At 33.1% G+C, this 20,290-nt stretch overlaps 2 protein-coding genes across 8 annotated transcripts; both read right to left on the bottom strand.

Annotated features, from left to right (window-relative positions):
• Positions 1–1,806: 1,806 nt before the first annotated feature.
• Positions 1,807–6,629, bottom strand: LOC146956004 (serine/threonine-protein kinase PCRK1-like). Of its 6 annotated transcripts, none has more exons than XR_015018558.1 (6): positions 6,245–6,629; positions 4,891–5,304; positions 3,694–3,954; positions 3,405–3,527; positions 2,295–2,968; positions 1,807–2,218 (listed from the first exon to the last, which is right to left on the bottom strand). XR_015018558.1 is itself a non-coding variant. In XM_085725579.1 (5 exons), exons 2-5 carry the CDS (start codon positions 5,281–5,283, stop codon positions 2,462–2,464), a joined length of 1,284 nt encoding a protein of 427 aa, XP_085581705.1. In that variant the 5' UTR covers positions 5,284–5,304; positions 6,245–6,629; the 3' UTR covers positions 1,807–2,461. The 6 variants fall into 6 exon arrangements, 3 of the variants coding, with proteins under 3 accessions (XP_085581705.1, XP_085581700.1, XP_085581698.1); XR_015018557.1 differs by having other exon boundaries at positions 4,891–5,299; positions 6,154–6,629; XR_015018555.1 differs by having other exon boundaries at positions 6,154–6,629.
• A 5,646-nt stretch (positions 6,630–12,275) lies between these two features.
• LOC146956005 (protein FAR1-RELATED SEQUENCE 5-like) lies at positions 12,276–16,194 on the bottom strand. 2 transcript variants are annotated; one of them, XM_085725597.1, is made up of 4 exons: positions 15,926–16,193; positions 15,067–15,132; positions 12,622–14,983; positions 12,276–12,529 (listed from the first exon to the last, which is right to left on the bottom strand). In XM_085725597.1, the coding sequence occupies exons 2-3, from the start codon at positions 15,091–15,093 to the stop codon at positions 12,626–12,628; spliced, it is 2,385 nt and encodes a 794-aa protein (XP_085581723.1). In that variant the 5' UTR covers positions 15,094–15,132; positions 15,926–16,193; the 3' UTR covers positions 12,276–12,529; positions 12,622–12,625. The 2 variants fall into 2 exon arrangements, with proteins under 2 accessions (XP_085581723.1, XP_085581732.1); XM_085725606.1 differs by lacking the exon at positions 15,067–15,132 and having other exon boundaries at positions 15,926–16,194.
• Positions 16,195–20,290: the final 4,096 nt, after the last annotated feature.

Here is a 20,290-nt window from a genome sequence, read left to right on the forward strand (position 1 = left end):
ACAAAAATAAATGATATTCATTTATTCAAATTGATAGAGTACATCGATACAATGCAAATTCGCTAAAAACAAAAAGGATGAATCTGCGAACAAACTCACAACATCCATATTAATAGCATAAAACGACAAAGTACAAAAGCCTACACATATGACTATATTCAAGTCTCCGGAATACCCATGTCTCCGGATCTGCAACGTTAACGACGCCATAGTCATTGATTGAATCTGCACTGGATCTAAGTTGATCTGACAATCCGAATTGAACAAATACCTGAACAAAACAAGAAAGACAAACAACGCTGCACAAAAACGACGAACAAAACAACGTCGCACTAAGACGACGAAATCACGAAAGGAAAAACGAAATAGATTGAAAATCACTTCAATAAAAGGGAAAGAGAAAAACAAGTTAGCCTATTAGATAGAATTCACCTTTTTCAAGAGAAATAAATGGAATGTGGGATTCGAACCCCGACCTGCATATAACAATGCATACCCTAATATAGCAACTAAAATATTAACACTTACATCCTCCGGTCACTAATATAAGCAAAAATCAACTTTTTAGGTTCATTCAATTAATGATGTATGTAGTCTATAATAAAGACTACATACATCATTAATTGAATGAACCTAGAAAGTGAATTTTTGCTTATATTAATGACTGGAGGGTGTGTATTAAAGAATTAGGTAACTTTTTTTCTCCAACCAAAAAAACAAAATACTACTCCATAGGTATTTTGTCTTTTTGAAGAAGAAGGAAATGCTACCTAAATTTTCTCAAGAAAAAGGATACAAAAATGTTGAAAATTACGTAAGTACTTAATTTTCTTCAGTGATACCCTTGTGCCTTACACGTAAAATCCTACCTTTTGTTTTATAATGGATGATACCTTTTCCAACCTTATCTCTTTCCGATGTGGGAGTACAGTGCTTCGTATATAAACTTTTCTAATTCTAATTAATAGGTCTCAAGATCCAACTTAACTGAGCTAACTGATATATTCCTCATCAATTCCAACTGATGTTTTTCTATATGCTCTACACAGAGCTTAATTAATTTATGTTACCACTGTATATAGTGCATATATATGGTACTATACTACTATATCGTTTCTAACACATGATACTATGTATGTAGTGCATATATGATCTATCCTTATCATGTCCAATATAGTCAAATATTAATTTCTTCTTCTTCACTCCACTATAATTTCTCCATCTCCATTATAAACTCCTATCATGTTATCATATTTTCAACCTCTCAAATCATTCAAAAGAAAAAAGCACCCGTTCATGCAATTAAAATAAATGTGTGTGCTCTTAACGTCAGAGTTAATGTCTCCTACGTATCTTGAAAAAAAATTATACACATATATGCCAAAAGTGACTATTGTATATGTGCACATTGTCAAAGGAGCTGTGTAATATTGTAAACAAGTTGGATTAATATATAGACAACTGGAGTTAGTGGAGTTATACAGTTTTTTTCTTATCATATAAAATTATCTGAAATATGATATTTTAGAAAATGTATGGCTAGTTGCCAGCATACATAGCTGCTGGTTTGAAAATGTGACTTTTTGTTGCAGTTCTCATAAGCTGTCACAAATAATTTCGCAAGTGTTAATGTTTGTGGATAAACTCAAATAAATCAATCCAAATGTGCCCTTAACATGGTCAAGCATGTGCAAAAAACTGTTTTGTATACAAGTATAGATACTAAATGCTGAATAAAAAAGTTTTGCCAACAATACAAAGGTTTATTCCTCATTAGCCAGTTCTCAATGTATCTAAACACGAATAGAAAATCAACAAAATTCGATATATTGATTAAAAACACGATAATCTTTGTACATTTGATGCAAGACCTCGCAAAATATTAGGGATCTCTGTATGTAATGACTGAAATTGCAATGTGCGTAAATATAATAATTTAGAATTTACAACTCAACCAGATGCATTGGCATTAGGCTCATCAACTTAGCTAGCATATCACAGAAATCCAACCTCTACCTTGATATTCACAATTTGTTCCTCAACTACTTGAATATTGCATACCTTAAATTTTCATTAAATAGCTTCACAAGCTGGAAGGATGCATCTGCGAGAACCACATGCAATTTCTATACATTGTTAGGGGAGATGAAGAGGTGCAACGTTTTTTATGGCTACATAGCATTAACATGAGCTCTTTGTGATGTCCAAGGATGGTAATCTACACATACATAAATGTCAGACACGTCAAAACCAACAAGAATTTGAGAAAATGGAAGTGATTGAATGTAACCCACGTGTGTCAACGTCATGTCAGTGTCAGACACCAAGAAGTGTCAGACTCCGGACACGTCTTCAATACGAAGTGTTTGTGCAACATAGATGGTAATTATAGATGGATAATTCTTGTCATAAAGAACTCTGCTTGCCATTCATAGCTTTGATCCATTTAAATCTAGAATAATCAGCATGTTCTTAAAAGCTTTGGTCTCCACAACCTAAACCAATTACAATCTGGTTTTGGCTCCATGATTCTCTTCTTGTTAGTTATTTCAGTGTCCTGAGAATCATCGGCTGAGGCTACACTATTCAAGGGTGGTTGTTGATTAGTACTCACCGAAGACTCCACAATCCGATCCACCATTTCTAATACTTCACTCATCTTAGGGCGATTCTTTGGGTTTCTAACCAAGCATCTGTTAGCTACTATAGCAAGTTTTTGGGCCGACTTTAAGAGGTGTTTCCTCTCAAGTCTAGGATCCAAAATTATTTGAAACTTTTTCACATCTGAAAGGTATGGTCTTATCCATTCCAACAGCTGCTGCTCACCCTTTGGGCGATTTCGATCTAAAGGACGCCTGCCGGTAATGAGTTCATAGAGGAAGACACCGTAGCTCCATACATCAATCTTTGAAGTGAGACGTCCTGTTTGAATATATTCAGGAGCTGCATACCCCATTGTTCCTACAACCTGATGAATACATTATACACCAGCCATATGAACATTAATTGTGTGTTGATTCACTAGATTCCAGCTATAAATGGTTGATAACTGTATTAGGGGTACCATGATGTATGCTTTTATAGCACGGTAAACGATTTTTTTTTTTTAAAACATGATAGACTCAGTCTATGTTTAACGTACATTCGGATGGAGGGTTTTGAAGGGCTAAGTCTATATTTGTGTATATATTTGATATTCTAAAAAATTTGAAAGAATAACAATAACATGATAAATGATCATATTCTTAGAAAAATAAGTTTTCCCTTCCAAAATCCTGCATTCAAACATACCCTTAGATTCAGGTTCCTATTCTCATACCAAATTACTCTCTTGCTTATAACATTTTCATATATGTAAATAGTGGATCATATATGAAATCAGAGATGAAAAGAAATGGCCATACCGCTGTTGAGACATGAGTTAACCCGTCAGATGGTCCCAATCTTGCTAATCCAAAGTCAGACAGCTTTGCATTCCACTGCTCGTCCAGAAGGATATTTGAAGATTTGAAATCTCTGAAAATTATCTAAATACCCCCCACAAACAGTTAGTACAGCAATATCAAGCTGCACAGCAGTTTATATACAAATAAACTACTTTTAAAAAGTTCAATTAAGCTTCTCCTAACTTCCTTTAGGGGGTGAGTTTCTACACAGCCTTTATATCCTTGAATAGGAAAGTTATGCTTATACCTGAAAATCCATTTCCTCGTGGAGGTATGTTAAGCCGCGAGCAGCATCTTGGGCTATTTTTAGTCTCCTGCTCCATGGGAGAGGAGTTTCTGATCGCGGGGATAAATGGTGTTCCAAGCTTCTGTTGGGCATATATTCATATACCAAAAGCCGCTGGATTCCTCTTTCATCATCATCAGCACAATAGCCAACTAGTTTCACAAGATTGGGATGCTCAACAATACCAAGAACATTCACTTCAGTCACCCATTCCTTATGCCCCTATAAGCCGAAAGGAAAGAAATTAAAGTCTTGTTTGGATAAACAATTTAATTAAGCGTTTATAGCATAAGTGCTTACATATAACTGCCTATCTATAAGCTATTTTATAGCATAAGATAAAATAAAGTCAAACTGTTTTCATCTAAGCTATATTGGAGAGCTTATGAAAATAAGCGAAAAAAGGCTTATGGACACGTCATAAGTTAACTCAAACAGTCTCACAAGAGCTTATATTAGTAGATAAGCTCAAATAAGTCAATCTAAATAAACCCTAAGTAACACACAGTCACACAGAGTGCAATGCAGTAGAAAAAGTACTCAAGGTTATTCCTATCTGGTGTAGCAATCGTGCCATCATATTTTACAAAAGTCTTTCGAAGGTCGAGTAAGGTTTGCAAATTAAAATATAAAATTGAAGTGTGGTAAAGTATCTACTTGAAGTAACTCGTGTTACAATTCAATTAGTATTTGTTTGGTTCTATGGTCATGGAAATAGATTTTAGTTAAAACTTAAAAGTGCGCTTAAGGTAAAATGATTTATGCTGAAATACATTCATGTAAAAGTGAGTTGAACAATAAATTTGAGTGTGAAAATTAAAATTTCAGATAAAAGCTTCAAATCCTAACTTCACATTAGAATCAGTTAAATAGGCAATATCAATTCTAATCGAGAATTCACCAACATACAAAAATCAATTTTAAGTCTTCAAAGTACTTTTGGCTCTCTTGAAAGTACATGCACTTAAGCTTTATAACATTACACTTGTTATAGCTTCCTTTATGATACTTAAACACAGTAGAGTCATATAACTAGACACTGCGTGAGAGCATTTTGTCGATATTATACTTTAACAAGATACCTATTACCTATCAACATTACAGAAGCAAATAAGCTTGTATAACTTTCAGTACGAAATATAAAGAGCAAAACCTTGCCTGAATTCCTCTTTTACCAAGTTGTTTAACTGCAATTTCAATTTTTTTAGCAGGATCATCTACACTCTTGATCAAACCCTTGTAGACACACCCGAATCCACCCTCGCCAAGCATAACAGAGCGACCGAAATTTTTGGTGGCTGATTTCAGTTCAGATACAGTAAATACTCTCAGGTTGCTAGGTCTTTGGGACAAATTGGGAAATGCATTCCTCCTAAGGGAGTCGGAACTGTTGTCGGAAGCATCCAGAGAATTCAATTCAGAACCAGTTCTTCTCATGTCACTCCCGCCATAAGTAGAGTTGTTCGATAGACCCGAGAGTGATTGCATTTGCAAGCCTTTAGCATCACCCTTCTTGTCTCCGTAGATGATGTTGAATGGAAAACAATTCATTGCAACCTCACTTCAACTGCACTGCATTTTCATACAATTGAAATAAAATTAAGAGGCATAAAAAGTCATCGAAAATCAACATGGCGTCTAAATTGAAGGTGGTAAACTCAAAGATGACTAAGACTTTCCAAACACTAGACTAAGGACCTGCTTGGATTGGTTTATTTTAGCTTATCTACTAGCATAATCACTTGTGAGGCTATTTAGGAGAGCTGATGAAAACAACTTGTGAAATGTTCAGAAGTTGTTTTCAGCTTATTTCCATAAGCTCTCTAAAATAGCTTATGAAAACAGATTGATTTTCTTTTATCTTTTGTTCTAGAAATAGCTTATACATATAGACTTAAGCGGTAAGTGTTTATGCTATAAGTGCTTAATTAAGCTACTTATCCAAACATGGCCTAATTCAAAGAGTAAAAACCAATTTGCATTAAGTAACCATATAATCAAACTTCAAATATAACAAAATTGCAATAAGGCTTGGTTGTTGTTGGTGTTATTGTATGATCAAAAATAACTTCAAATGGTTTTTCAATAGATCAAGAACCTTTTACCCTAATTTAAGATAACCCCAAAACAGAAAATTCATTAACCTAATGAAATCTAAAATCTATCATACATATGCAAATTTGGTAACATCATGGACAAAATCAAACATAGTCCAAATCTAGCAATTATCCATTTTTAAACTTATAAAAAACAAAATCATCACAAAATTGACATGTTTTAGGAAACAAGACTTAAAATAGCATATACCTCTAAATTCAGAAAGAAAAAAAAAATCATTATATTTTCCCTTTTGGGATCAATTGCTTTCATAAACTTGTTTGTTAATAAAGGGAAAGAAAATAAAGTACAGAATAAAGTTACCTGTAGTTAAAATAGTTGAGCTTCTCTTTGAGCTCAAAAAAATGAAAAATTCTCTAATTTTTTGTTGATGAAGTATAAGAATTTATCTTACAAGAGAAGACTCGGCTTTAACTGAAGTCTGAAGGCATTTCCTGAAAAAGGAGAAAGACTGACTCCACGTTACACAGGAAGAGAGCACACGGCAAGAGCAAGTCAGCTCAACTACCAAATCAGGGAAGAAAATTAAATATTTATTTCACATTCTAAGATATTATTTTATAGCGAAATGAAATAACAAATAACCATTAAAAACCCGTACACACGAGTAAAGAGTCGGAATTTAAACTCGAATGATTTCGATATTTTTATCCGTTGAGTTAGAATTTGCGGAGATTCTATGATTATTATTATTCTAAAAGAAAATGGAAAGAGGGTGTTGTAGTATGAAAGTGTCTTTGGATTTTGGAAAGACCGAGTCGAATAAAACAGACACAGCCAGTTTTATGATTTTGTCGTTCTTGTGTTCTTAAGTGCCAACATCATCTAGGTGGCACACAAGCATTATGTCTTTTTTTTTTTTTTTTTTTATTATTGACATTTGACACTACGATGTTACTATTGTAGTAGTTGTTTTCTTTTTTGCTCGATTCTTTTTCTATGAAAATGATTGAAGTGAGGCCAAGGCTTCGGTGAGAGAGTGAAACAAGTCTCCTCTTGTGAGATAGTTTAACACAACCATAAGATATATTAATTTTTAATTCAATGGTGTGGATTTGAGAAGGGCAACCTGTTTGAATAGTGTTGGACACGGTTTTTTCATATTATTATGTTATTAGCACATGAGTAGTTAGATATTGGAATTATTCAAAGAACATTTTATTACTCATTACTCATAGATAATCTTAACATTGTTTCGTTAAGACGTTAGCATCCAAGAAATGACAATCTAACATTGTATCATTCATAGAAAATTTGGAGAAAAAAAATTCTTGTTTCGTAAATGATAAAATTGCTATTTCTATTAATTTAATACTTTTTTATTAAATTGATCAACCATTATAACATTTTTATTATTTTGACATTGTTAGCAGACTTTAATTTTCAGTTAATCTATTGAAAAAAAAATTAGTGTGATGTTTAGTTTTGAAAAAAGAATGTTAGTATTTTTTTATGAGGAAAAAATGACGACTCGTCATTTAATATTAACAAAAAATTAGAAAAATAATTTGGCTAACCCACTACCCAACCCAACCTAAACCAAAAATTAGTTGGTTTGCCCATACCAGACCAATAATATAACGTGTGGTTATTTTACCTCACCCAAATCGTGGTGCTCTATATGGTTGGGGTCTAGGGTTTGGTCACACTCAACCGAAACCGACTTATGTACACCCCTAGTTATATTTATAAAAAATATAGGATTAAATATGTTTTTAATCCCTACAAAACTAAGACCTTCTAATTTAATAGTTTTTTTGTAGTACAAAAATTTTCTGCACTTAGCTTTTGTCCATATTAAATTCAAATTTGAGCAATTTTTTATAGACATATTAAGAACATGATATTGAGTTTAATAAAAGAAGCAAAATTTAAAAAAATGTTTTAAAACTGATTTTTTAAATAAATTAAGTTCCATCACCCATATTGTCAACCTGGATCTTTAAATTTAAGTGACGGAAGAGACTGACTTATTCCAACATGAAGGACCAAATTGAAAACTAAAATAAACATAAGCGATCAAACATGCGATTAAGCCTATCACTCTTAAATTCACAATCTTCTAATAAATCTTCTAAATCCCTGATCATAATCATCTAGAATAATTATCACTCTTAAATTCACAATCTCCTAATAAATCTTCTAAAGGCCCGATCATAATCATCTAGTTATAACAAACCAAATTAAACATGATTATCTATTTCAATAACACCAACAATCTTTATTAGAGAAATAGTTGTATAAGGGTAAAATTGGGATAATAAAAAAATAAGTATAAATATAATCATTTAGTTTGTTACCGTTTTTAAATGATAAAGAATATATATATATATATATATATATATATATATATATATATATATATATATATATGGGATTTGCTAGAACACACCCACTAGTTTTTATGTGGGAGTGTTTTAGTAAGCTACACCTTAAGGTATATTTAACTACTTTTTAGTTATAACTTGGTAAAACACACCTTCTACAAGATTTGAGAAGGGAAACTTGTTTAATTCAATGGGCCAGATTTGAGAAGGGAAACTTGTTTCAACAGTGTTAGACGGCTTTTATCACATAATAAGGTTATTAACATGTTAATATTTAATCTCTTCAAAAAAAAATGTTAATAATACTGTTAGAAAATAGTTAACAGTGTTCTCATAAAAAAAAAAAAAATTTGATTGTGTGGGAGAATTGGTAGAAAATTAAAAATAACATCTTAGTGAATTGAACTTTTATTATATTGGAAAATCAATTATTGTGTGAGAAGTTGTAGAAAATGTACAAAATTGTTTAAGTGAATTGAAGATAATTGAATGCTAAAATAGTAGGTTATAAGTGAAAGGTTCAAGCTCTTAGATGAACTGAAGAGATTATTTGAATACTAAAATACTAGGTTCTCGTTTGAATTTTTGACCTCCTATGTCAATTGAAGAGTGAAATAGTAAGTTTTCAGTTAAATATCTTACCTCTTAGGTCAATTGAAGAGATTTGAATACTGAAATACTAGGTTCTCAGCTGAAGTTTTGACCTCCTATGTCAATTGAAGAGTGAAATAGTAAGTTCTCAATTAAAGATTTGACCTTGTAGGTCAATTGAAGAGATTTGAATACTAAAATAATATGTTCTGAGTTGAAGATTCAACATCTAAGTTCTCAATTAAAGAAATTTGAGTACCGAAATACTAGGTTATGGGTTGAAGTTTCGACCGCCCAGGTGAATTGAATACCGAAATACTAGGTTCTTAGTTGACGTTTCGACGTCCTAGGTCGATTGAAGATATTTGAATACTGAAACAATAGGTTCTCAGTTGACGGTTCAACATCTTAGGTCAATTAAACATACTTGAATACTTCCTCACTGAAATACTAGGTTATGAATTGAAGTTTCGACTTCCCAGGTGAATTGAATACTAAAATACTAGGTTCTAGGTTGAAGTTTTAACCTCCTAGGTGAATTGAATACCGATAATCTATCTTATTTTTATTTTTTAAAAGGGATAGTTTATTTATTATTTTGTTAATTATTTTGAATAAACTACTCATTAAAATTAAAAAATAAAATAAAATCTATCATGAATAGTATGGGTCATAATATTCTTATTTTTAAGTAGAAAAAACACATTAAACCTTAAATATAATGGGTTGATAATCATTTGAGTCGATGAATGTCTAACATTAACTAAACATAATAGTTTATGACGTTAAAATATATCAAAAATGTTATTTTAAAGAAAAAATATATCTTAAATGTTGATAATACCTATTTAGGGACTACTAAACAGTGCCCAACGACATTGGTTAAGCATCCAAAACAATAAAGTTTTCATAAAAAGTGAATCAATAATTATTTGGTGAAACTTAACACCTTATCTTTCCAAGACAAAATTTCTATTAATGGATTCCTTAATCAATGCTCCAACGACACTAGTTAACAAGACCTTACATATATTCATATAGGGTCTTGTTAACGAGTGCCCCCAGGGCACTCTTTAAGCATCTCAAATTTAACAATTATTCATTTAAAAAGTTAACTATTACAATTTCCAATGCATTCAATACACAACTTTTCGTTAAAAATTTACCATTTAAAGTGCTTAAAGAGTGGGCCGATGGCACTCGTTAACATTTTCCTTTCATATAATATTATGTAAATATGATGGAGGATCAATATGACAGTATTAACATAATATTTTGTTACGAGAGATTATTCTGATTAACGAAATGCATAATCATAGATTATTTAAAAGTCCTCATGAGCATAACTCAGTTGGTAAAGACAATGCATAAAATATGCAAGGTCTGGAGTTCAAACTCCGACCACTATAAAAAAATACTATTTAAAAATGTCAATGCATTCAAAGCTTATTGTGACTACTCATTACATATTCAGGACCAAAATGACAATTATCTCTAAATTTAATATTTGGAACTAAACTTTTGGCGGGATAATTTACCGCTTAAATTTAGATTCGGCAAGGATTTGTGGATGAAAGTGGTTCTTAGAAATTAAAGATGAAGCCAGCGGTCTGATCAATGCCTGCCTTGTCTTGTCTTTTCATAGGGCTAGCACACACACGTGTTGATTCCCTAAGGACTCACTATGTACGTGTTGATTCTCAATGTTTAACTTTTGTAAAAAATTCATGGACTTTATTTATATTTTATGGCTATAAGCCACCGTTCATAATTAATTATAAACTACTTTTGTAAAAAATTCATGGAGTTTATTTATATTTTGTGTGGGAAATTTTATAATTTTATTTTCTTTGTTGACTGATTGAATGATTTAATTTTTTAGGTTTTATTTTTATTTGAGCATATGGTGATAATTGTAGACATCAATTTAATAGTAGTTTTAGATCTTTTCTTTATGTATTTCAACGGCTCTAGTTTTAAATTTAATAGTAGTATACTAATGGGAATTGATACACATTAATTTGTACACACAATCATCTCGGCTCGACATTTGATTGAAGATTGGCAAGAAGCAAACCAACCGCGTTCAGCAGCGTATCAGCAAGATAATTTGCAGCAGCAGCAGGCTGCTCTCTCTGTGCAGGCTCACGCACAACAGCAACAGCAGTCTGCAATCTCAGTGCAGACTCACGTACAACAGCATTACAGATCAGCAGCTGCTGTTCAGCCGAGATGGACACCTCCGAGCAATGGAACTATTATTATTAATGAAACCTCCGAGATGTGCAGAAACTATTATTATTAATGAAATGCTATAAGTTTCTTTCTTTCAAAAAAAAAAAAGTGTTAGTGTTCCTCTCTTCTACTCAATTTTTGAAACTTCATTAGCAGACCTATGTATGTTATTCATTTCTCACGTAAGCTCTCTCTTTTTCCTTGAGACAAGACTTTAATTTGTGATTATTTTTCATAAGTTCTTTCCTATCTTTTTGGTCAAATATTTCATTGTGAGTCATTGTCATTCATTACCAATAATAATCTTGCCTCATTAGTCACGCCATAAAGAGAGCCTTGTCTAAACCTTTCTGAAGTAAATTCCGTGAGTTTATAAAAATGAATAATTCTTTAGAATGTTGACCTTACAGAGTCACACGCTCCCTTCATCCTTTGCTCACTTAAAATAGAGGGTGGTCTTCTTTTGTGTATTACTTTGTCATGAGAGAGAGGTGTGCATCATTTTGTGACAAACTCCATCATATAACTTGATTACAAGTCTCAAAATCCCAAAGAAAGAAAACCTATAATTCACACTCAACTCAACCCTTATATAGTAAATCCCTTGTAAGTCTGTGTATTTGCAAGTTATTCAACACTGCCAATCCAATTGGCTCTAACGAAATTTTAGAATCATTCAAATTATCACAAAACGAAAATGCTAATATGCTTTCCACATTCATTCACCTTCGAAACACAACCTAGCATCATACATAGCATAACCTTCCTAAGCAGCATTTCATGAAGTAAAACATTTGCAAAAAAAATAACATATTCTACCTCTGTTTGATTGTCTATTAGCAACAACATAAGCCCCAATGTGACCACCACTACAGCTGTTGCGTATTAAATCTGAAACGGCAGCAGAACAAGAACAAAATAACAGGCACTGAAATACCAGAAACCCAACTAACAACAACAAAAAACTCCTACAGTACACAACAGAAAGCCTGTAGAAGGTAAAAACCAGAAAAAACAGCCACTGCTAACAGAAGGCAGACCTGAGGCTAACATATACAAGACTGCAGCACACAAACCGCACACAGCACGCACTGCATACCCCAGCGTCAACCTCCAAACTTCCGAAACCAGTCTCTTACCGAATCAGACACTCTCTAAGACTCCAGCACCATTCATAATAAGTATCATTTAATAACAGAAGTGCTGCAACAGGCATCCATAAATAGATATGCCAACACATAAAACACATTCAATATTCTAAACAACATAATATTTCCTAAGAAAATGTCATTGATACCATTAAACCACAATACATCAACATACATATAAGTAACACATTGTCTTTTTGGTGAGGGGAATCCACATTACATCACTAACACAACAAAAGTACATAAGTAGACATACTACAAATGATTTTCCAGACTACAAACAAACAATACATTAACCATAAACCCACCGGTGTCCACCGTCTTGACAGTTGCTCCATATAAGGTTTTAACCAACATCAACTACGAGCTCATTCCAATCTGCATCAGTAAATAATATTCATAAGATAATAAGTTCAAACTAAATTAAACTAACTGTAATCATAATCATGCTTCAATGTTATTTAACTTACTTTATCACAGCTCAAGATCTCCTTCTTCATCATCTTCATTAATTTCATAAATCGTCGCACTCGAAGTGCATGCATTTTCACCGTTGTTGACTCCTTTAGGACATGATCGTTTATTGTGTCCTATCACACCACACTGACTACATGATTGAGGACGCCTACTTCCACCAGGCGTAGCAATTGGATTAGTTCCACACCCTTTAGTCCTCACACAAGTAGGGTCCAGTAAACTTTCGTCGACGACTACATTGTGTACCCCAGTGCTAGCATCAATACCAACAGTTGTTGTTTTATTCTTCAACCTCAAAAGTTCAGCACTAAGAAAATCTACAATGCGGTTGTACTCTTCTACATCTTGATAAACCCTCTCAGCCACATCCTTCGACAACTGAATAATTCCCGCATACCTTGAAGCAATTTGAGAATCCCAATATTGTGAACCATTTGTGTATCTTGCTCGAACTGTATCTGTAGCGAACTTTGTCCACCTGTGTAAAACTAGATTCTTGGGAAGGTGATCAAAATCCAGATACATCAAAACAGCAATAATATGATCGCAAGGCAGTCCAAACGACTCCATCCTAAGACACGAACATTTGAAATCTACAGGAGTTTCACAATGTGTAACGTGCCAGACACTTCCATTTCCACAGTACTTTGAAACTTTGTAGATAGAACCCATGGACATCTCTTGAATTTCAATAATTCTCAACATCAAAGATTTTTTCAGAGCATTACGGAAAAGGAAGAAAATCTCCCTTGTAAACTGGTTCGATGCTGATCTCTCAATGAATCGCAAACTAGTTTGCAATACGGGTTGACCATAGTTGGAATGATAGTCGGACTCAATCTCTCGAAATCGAAAATATGTAAGGCACCTATGAAATTGCTGGACAAAATCAGTCAAGTTAATTCTCGAATGCACAAATTGACCTATGTGACTATGTAAACCCTCACACCGAGACGTGGTTCGTATACCTGCAAAAAATTCTCCTTTGATATGAGCAGTCGCCCACATTCTTTTTTTTGCATACATCTCATTGATCCAATTGTTGTCTTGCAGGCCAAATTTTTCAACCATCTCTTCCCATAGTTCTTCAAACTTATTCACCTCCATATCACCCAACATGCATCTTTTAAGATATGACATGAAATCAGCAATCCCAACATTCAATGATGCATTCCGTAGAAGATGCCAAGCACATAATCTATGATGTGCTTTTGGAAATATACTCTTTATGGCATTTTTCATTGCAACATCACCGTCAGTTATTACGGATAAAGGAGCCTTACCATTCATAGCAGTCGCGAATTGGTCCAACAACCAAACATATGTCTCTTCCGTCTCTCTCGTAACTAAACCTGTCGCAAAGACAACAGTTTGGTTATGATGATTAACACCGGAGAAAATAACAAACGGGCAATTGTATTTGTTTTTCCTATAGGTTGCATCAAAGGCCAATACATCACCAAAAATTTCATAATTCATACGACTTTCTCCATCACACCAAAAAAGACGTTCAAGCCTCTTATCTTTGTCTACAGTATGTGCAACATACATTAAAGGGTCTTTTGTACGAAGCATATGAAGATACTTCAGTGCACCGCAAGAGTCAGATGAAACTAATTTCCTTTGTCTTCCTGATTGATTATACAAATCCTTTTTCACAAAACCTAACTTGTGAAAACCACCTGATGAATTAGCCATTGCACCATACGTTTGATATGGTCTTACACCAACATTCTTATACTTTTCAATCTCAATCAAATCAGTTGGTGTTAGCTTTCTATGTGCCGGTAAAAGACCACATAGCAAACCATCCAACAGCTCGTGGTTATGCGCAAATTCAAATACGGTCACATACCAACGCTTTGAAACAATGTCTATGTGGACACGACATTTTGCAGAACATCCACACCTGGTATCATTTCTGGGTTCTCGCTTTCGCCTCTCCAAGGTCAATCCCCTGTTCTCTCTAAAACCTTCCCGTGAACAAACAAAAGTTTGCTGCAGAACATTACCCAAACGGTCCCTCAGAACTTGGGTCTTCCGAACAGAAAATCCGTTTACCCTTGCATACCATGAGTAGAAATTATATGCAACATCTAAATCAGCAAAGTCAAACCTTTCAACTACATCTACAGAAATGTTTTTCATGTCCATCTTTAAAATATCACCGATGCCATTTATGACTATAGCATTCCCATTAGACTCGGATGAATCGCTACTCGCTTCTAAATCTCCATCACACTCATTAGCCCCATTGTCATCCATATTATCTCTTTCGTCTGAAGCTTCGTCCATTTCCTCGATGTTAATATTGTCATTACTGTCAGCTGAACTTTCTGTTACCTCCTCCATAACCTACAACAGAAGCATAATTTTAACAATCATAAATTTGAAACCTCGCTTCAAAAGTAAATACCTAATAATCACTTTTTACTTACTTCCTCATCATCCATGCATCCATTCATATCTGATGAATTTAGAGACTGATCACTCCCTTCTACTCCCTGAATCAACAATACATATGATTCAATAATTATTAATCACTAACACTATTTAGTAAAAAAAAAATCAATTTTGAAATTTCATCTACTCTGTAAATCTTAATGTTGAAAATGTGTCTAAGGAGCCACAACATTGAGGCAGTTGCAAATCAGGTCATCTATAATATCATCAGTAGGAAAATGAATGAAAAAGGTTAATGGGAAAACAAACAAGTTTTAGAGATAAAATTATCTCTTTTTAATTAATGTGGGAGACAACTAGTCTCTGAAAATACTGCAATACCACATTTTCAATATATACACGGTGAACTGTCACATGGATGAAGGAATCTGCACACAAGTCAGCAAAACAAAATTTGTCTTTACTAAACACCAATAATTAGCATCAATTTATTTTTTTTAGAATCAATAAGCTGGGTTCTCATAACACAGAGTCTCTTTGTTACAGTGTTTTTACGAGATAAAAATTTAGAAGTTTGTCTTTATTTGTTACAGATTTTTTTTTAAATGGTGAGAATTGGAAGAAAAATAATAAAAAACTGTTTAAAATTATATAAGATGTTTTGAGTATCTTCAAAAAAAATTTGCACTTAGTACTAGTTACATCTAAGAACAGATATGACACATAAATAAGCACCGCATACACATATGGCCATCAATGTCAAATATAATGGTGAAAAATCATGAATTTATACTTAAATTTCAAAAACACAGATACAAAAACATAAATAACAGAAGAATTCAGTTTGAAGGAACATAAAAAAAAATAAAAATAAAACTGAATTTTGGTAAGTACCTAACAACACAAAGAGTCCCTTAGCTTTGCTTGGTTTGGATCTCGGGATGCTACTTTCACTTGAACTCAATTTGAAAGACAACAGAACAGATTTGTTCATAAGGAATGTGTTGCATATTTGTTTGTAAGAAGATGGAACAGATCTTGATTTTTGTAATTAATATATGTTTTTTTTCTTAAAACTCAATTTTGGTTGTTGAATGAGAAGAAGATAAGGACGTGAGTGTTGTTTTTGGACAAAAGGTATGGATGTATGCAATGAAGATTAAGTGTTAATTTTAATTTTCATTAAATAAAAGTAAAAATGGGAAAATATATATTATAAACCTGCTGAACTTGTAATTGCCGGTAAAAATCTACTTGCTCACCATAGGGGATTTGTAACCCTCTCTCACGGTAGAAGGCGCCTTGAAGTGAGGTTTAGGTAAAGTAAAATGGTTTGAAACTTTTATTGGAAGTTTGCAACCGACATTGCCACCACATTTGAGTCAAGTTTTTGTTTGTGTTACCTTTTTTAAAGAAAGAATAGGATGATTTGAAGTTCGACTGAATAGTAAACAAAGTTCGATAACAAATAACTTTCATTTTGAAATCCGATTTTCACGAAGTACAATCATTTGATTGATAAAAGTTTAGGAATATCTATATTGACAAGAGATTGTAGCGGACTGTTCCGTGTGATTTAATTTGCTTTACATAAACTTGCATGTTAAAAGATTTGAGTTGTCTCATTCTTAAAAAAATAAAATAAAGAGTTGTGATATGTTGACATGAGTATGTTTCGCAATTAAATAGATTGAACCGTGATCCATAACAAATAAATAAATAAATCACTTTTTAATTTAAGAAAACAAAAAATAGCGTTATAAGAATATGAATTGTACCCTTCAAAAAAAAGAATCTGAATTGTAATTGTCTAATTACAGTGAACAAAGTGTAGTTAATGTTTAAAAATACAAGTGACATGGATCGTAGACGATCGTGAATCTTCGAATTTAAACCGCTTAATCCATGCAATCAGAAAATTCAATCACATATACCTAGATTTAAATGCCCCATAAAAAAAAAAAAATTAATCCAAAATTCATACAGGTTAAACAATCTGGTTCTCCAACGTCAATCAATATACTCAAATGTAATATTATCCTAATCCATGTTAATTCAGCAAAAAAGCAAAAACATAGAAGTAAAAATTAAACTTTGTGCATAAGTGGATCTTACTATTAAAATGGAAAGTAGGAGGAAGCTTGGAAGGGAAATGAGTACTTTGTATCAAAGGGAAGAAAGGTAATACGAACTTTCGCGGCATTTACCTCCAAATCCATTGACCAATTAGATAGTGGAAAATTTTGACATTTGATTTATTTTGAAAAAGGCCAAACAATTTTTGTTATTAAATAATCTCAAATAAAGTTACAAGTATATGACAACCATGGTCCCCGGCCCTTTACATCCTTCTCCCAAAACAGATACTTACAACAACAAAAAACCATCAACGTAAACCAGAATATTAAACCACTAGAATGTCACCAAAACATATCCATTTCTAAACTTGACAACACCAATAGGCACGTTGACATGATCATATAAATTTGTTGATCCTTTGATAAATTCTGCACATGTTGAAATTAAACAAAAAAGTTGAAATGAGTTGCTTGATATCTACTTCTTTTACAAAAAAAGTTGCAATGATTTTTATTTTATTATGTTGATTTTGAAGGAACCTCAAGTCAATGATGATAGAAACCGATACCAACCTTCTTCAAAAAAAAAAAGAAAGAAACCGATACCAACATTCCAAAAATCACACCATTTTGATATTGATATTTGGAGCTCTGGTGTTTCTGAATTTAGTTCAATTACTTCTCAATGTAAGATTTTACCAATTTCCGTAATAAATTACTTTGTGATGGATACTAGGTAGAAGGTACTGAGTTAATGCAGCAGTGTCTTAAAAAAAGGGTTAATAGTTAACTTTTTATCTAGAGGGCAGGGCTCGAGTTGGTATATTAGTTGTGGACGGGTATGGAGAACCATACCACGTGGGCTCTATTGTACATTGACTATTCAACCTGTCCAGCTCAGCTTAACCGTTCAGGTCTCCATCCTTCAACATGTCTTGCTCAGTTTGACCATTCAGATCATTCCTAACTCAACGTGACCATTCAATCATGCCTAGTTCAGCTCCATCCTTCAGTATGCCTAGCGCAGCTTGACCATTCAGGTCATGCCTAGCTCGGCTTCACAATTTAGCATGACAAGCTCAGTTCCACCCTACAGTATGCCTAGCTCGACTTGATCGTTCAGGTCACTTGTACTCCACCTTCAACGTGCTTAGCTCGACTTGATCGTTCGGGTCATGTGAGCTCGACCTTTTCAGCATGTCTGGCTCAGCTAAATCGCTCAGGTCACATGCGATCCACCTTCAACATGCATAGCTCAACTTGATAGTTCAGGTCACATGAGCTCGACTTTCAACGTGACTAGCTCTTTCTCAAGTTATTGTCCAAGTAAAAGTGTGGTCCTCCTCTTGGAGGTATCTCATAACTTGTCACATGTCCTGCACAGACAAATGACGTGAGCTGCATGCCCTAAATCCACGTGCCTTGTAGGGACGAGCAGTGCAAAGGAAATGTGATCAGCTCCACGCGCTACATTACCTGTGCATACGAGCTACGTGAATCTCAGAGGGTTAATGGGCCTGAACATTCAAAAAGAGACCCATTAGGTCAAGGAAGTGAGACCTATAAAAGGAGACACTTAGAAAGCAGCAAAGGGGATCCATTCATTCTAGCCTAAACATTATATTTTCACCTTAGTCATTTTAGAGTATTCTTGGAGCTCCTCGTAGGAAGCTCTATTGAATAGTTCATCTATTGTAATTTATGTTTACATATGTGGACAAGTTGATACTATGTAGCAAGTTAATGCAGTAGTGTCCTAAAAAACCTCACAAATAAAAAAGAAATATTAGTTGATATAATTAATTTATTTTACATTTATCTCCTTGAGTTTAACTCAGTTGGTAGCGGCATTGCATAATACATGTTTGGGTTGAGGTTCTAATCCCAGACAGCCCACTTATTTATTTATTTATTGCACACAAAAAAAAAATCATTTGTTTAACCCGAATAAGAGGCGTGTCTTGGGTTCGAACCCCAACCCCTGCATATATTACGCAATGTCATGACCAACCAACTGAGTCAAGTTCACGAGGACTACTTAAATTAAAGTTTCAAAATTAAAATTGTATATAAGAAAAATTGCAAAATTAAAATTGTATATAAGGAGAAAAAAAAAAGACTTTATTGTAATTTTGATCCGTCTATGTTCATCATTTTCTGGATTTGATCCTCTTATTTTAAAATCCGACGATTTTGGTCATTTCATCATATGTTTAAACTAAAAAATTGATGATAAAATATGTTTTAGATGATATTGTATGTGATCAGATGATATAAAAAGATCAACATCAATAAAATTGTAAGAAAACCTTCTTAAAACTTCATTTGAAATATTTCTCATCATATTATAGATTTAATATTTGATATATGGACGAAAACTATCAAATTTTAAATTATATTTTAAAATAACATGAATCTCAGTGCTATGTTAACCTACTTCTTCTTCTAAACTCAAAAACCGACTCAAATTCTCAATAAACACTAAAAAAATATGGGTCTAAGATCTTCTTTTGTCGATTCAATGTTTCTTTTGTTGTCAAACAACCTCAGTCTTGTCTCTTTTCACAGTTGATTATTATGTTTCATAGCGCCGTCTATGTAGTTTCAACATCTACTTGTTAAGAATGACATAGATTGATCGTGATTGTGATAAACATAGAAAAGGACAATCTTGGGATACAAAACTTCTGCCATGGAAGGTTCTTGGCCGTCTATGTAATGTTTGAACCCATTTGTTGACTGAATTACTTTTCACTTCTAAGAGACTAATTTAACAATAACCATAAGCAATGGGTCAAAGCTCCCCATTCATTTCTAAGAGTCTAGGCAAATTTTGCCTTTTTTTAGGATTTATTGAGAATTTGAGGGTTTTGAGTTTAGAGAAAGATGGAAGTGAGCATAAAATGTTATTTTGAGATGTATTTGATTACATTTTTTTTTAAATGAAGATATAAAGATGGTAACAAAAATGACGAATGTGTTCATCAATATTCTAGGTTTTTATTTTTATTGAAACATTTTAAGAAAAAAAAGATTATCCTAGCCATGAGTATTTTCTTAAAAAAAAAAAAGAGAGAAAAAGGGTTTATTAGTGCATGTTTTACAAAATAAAGGACCTAAATGGAAATAAAATAAAGGATTCAAGTATAACAAGTAAATAAAACAAAATATCTTCTCCAAC

The sequence above is a fragment of the Medicago sativa genome, chromosome 1 (assembly GCF_051527215.1).
Source record: "Medicago sativa cultivar Bolivia chromosome 1, Bolivia_mono, whole genome shotgun sequence".
In the NCBI taxonomy this organism is placed as follows: Eukaryota; Viridiplantae; Streptophyta; class Magnoliopsida; order Fabales; family Fabaceae; genus Medicago; species Medicago sativa.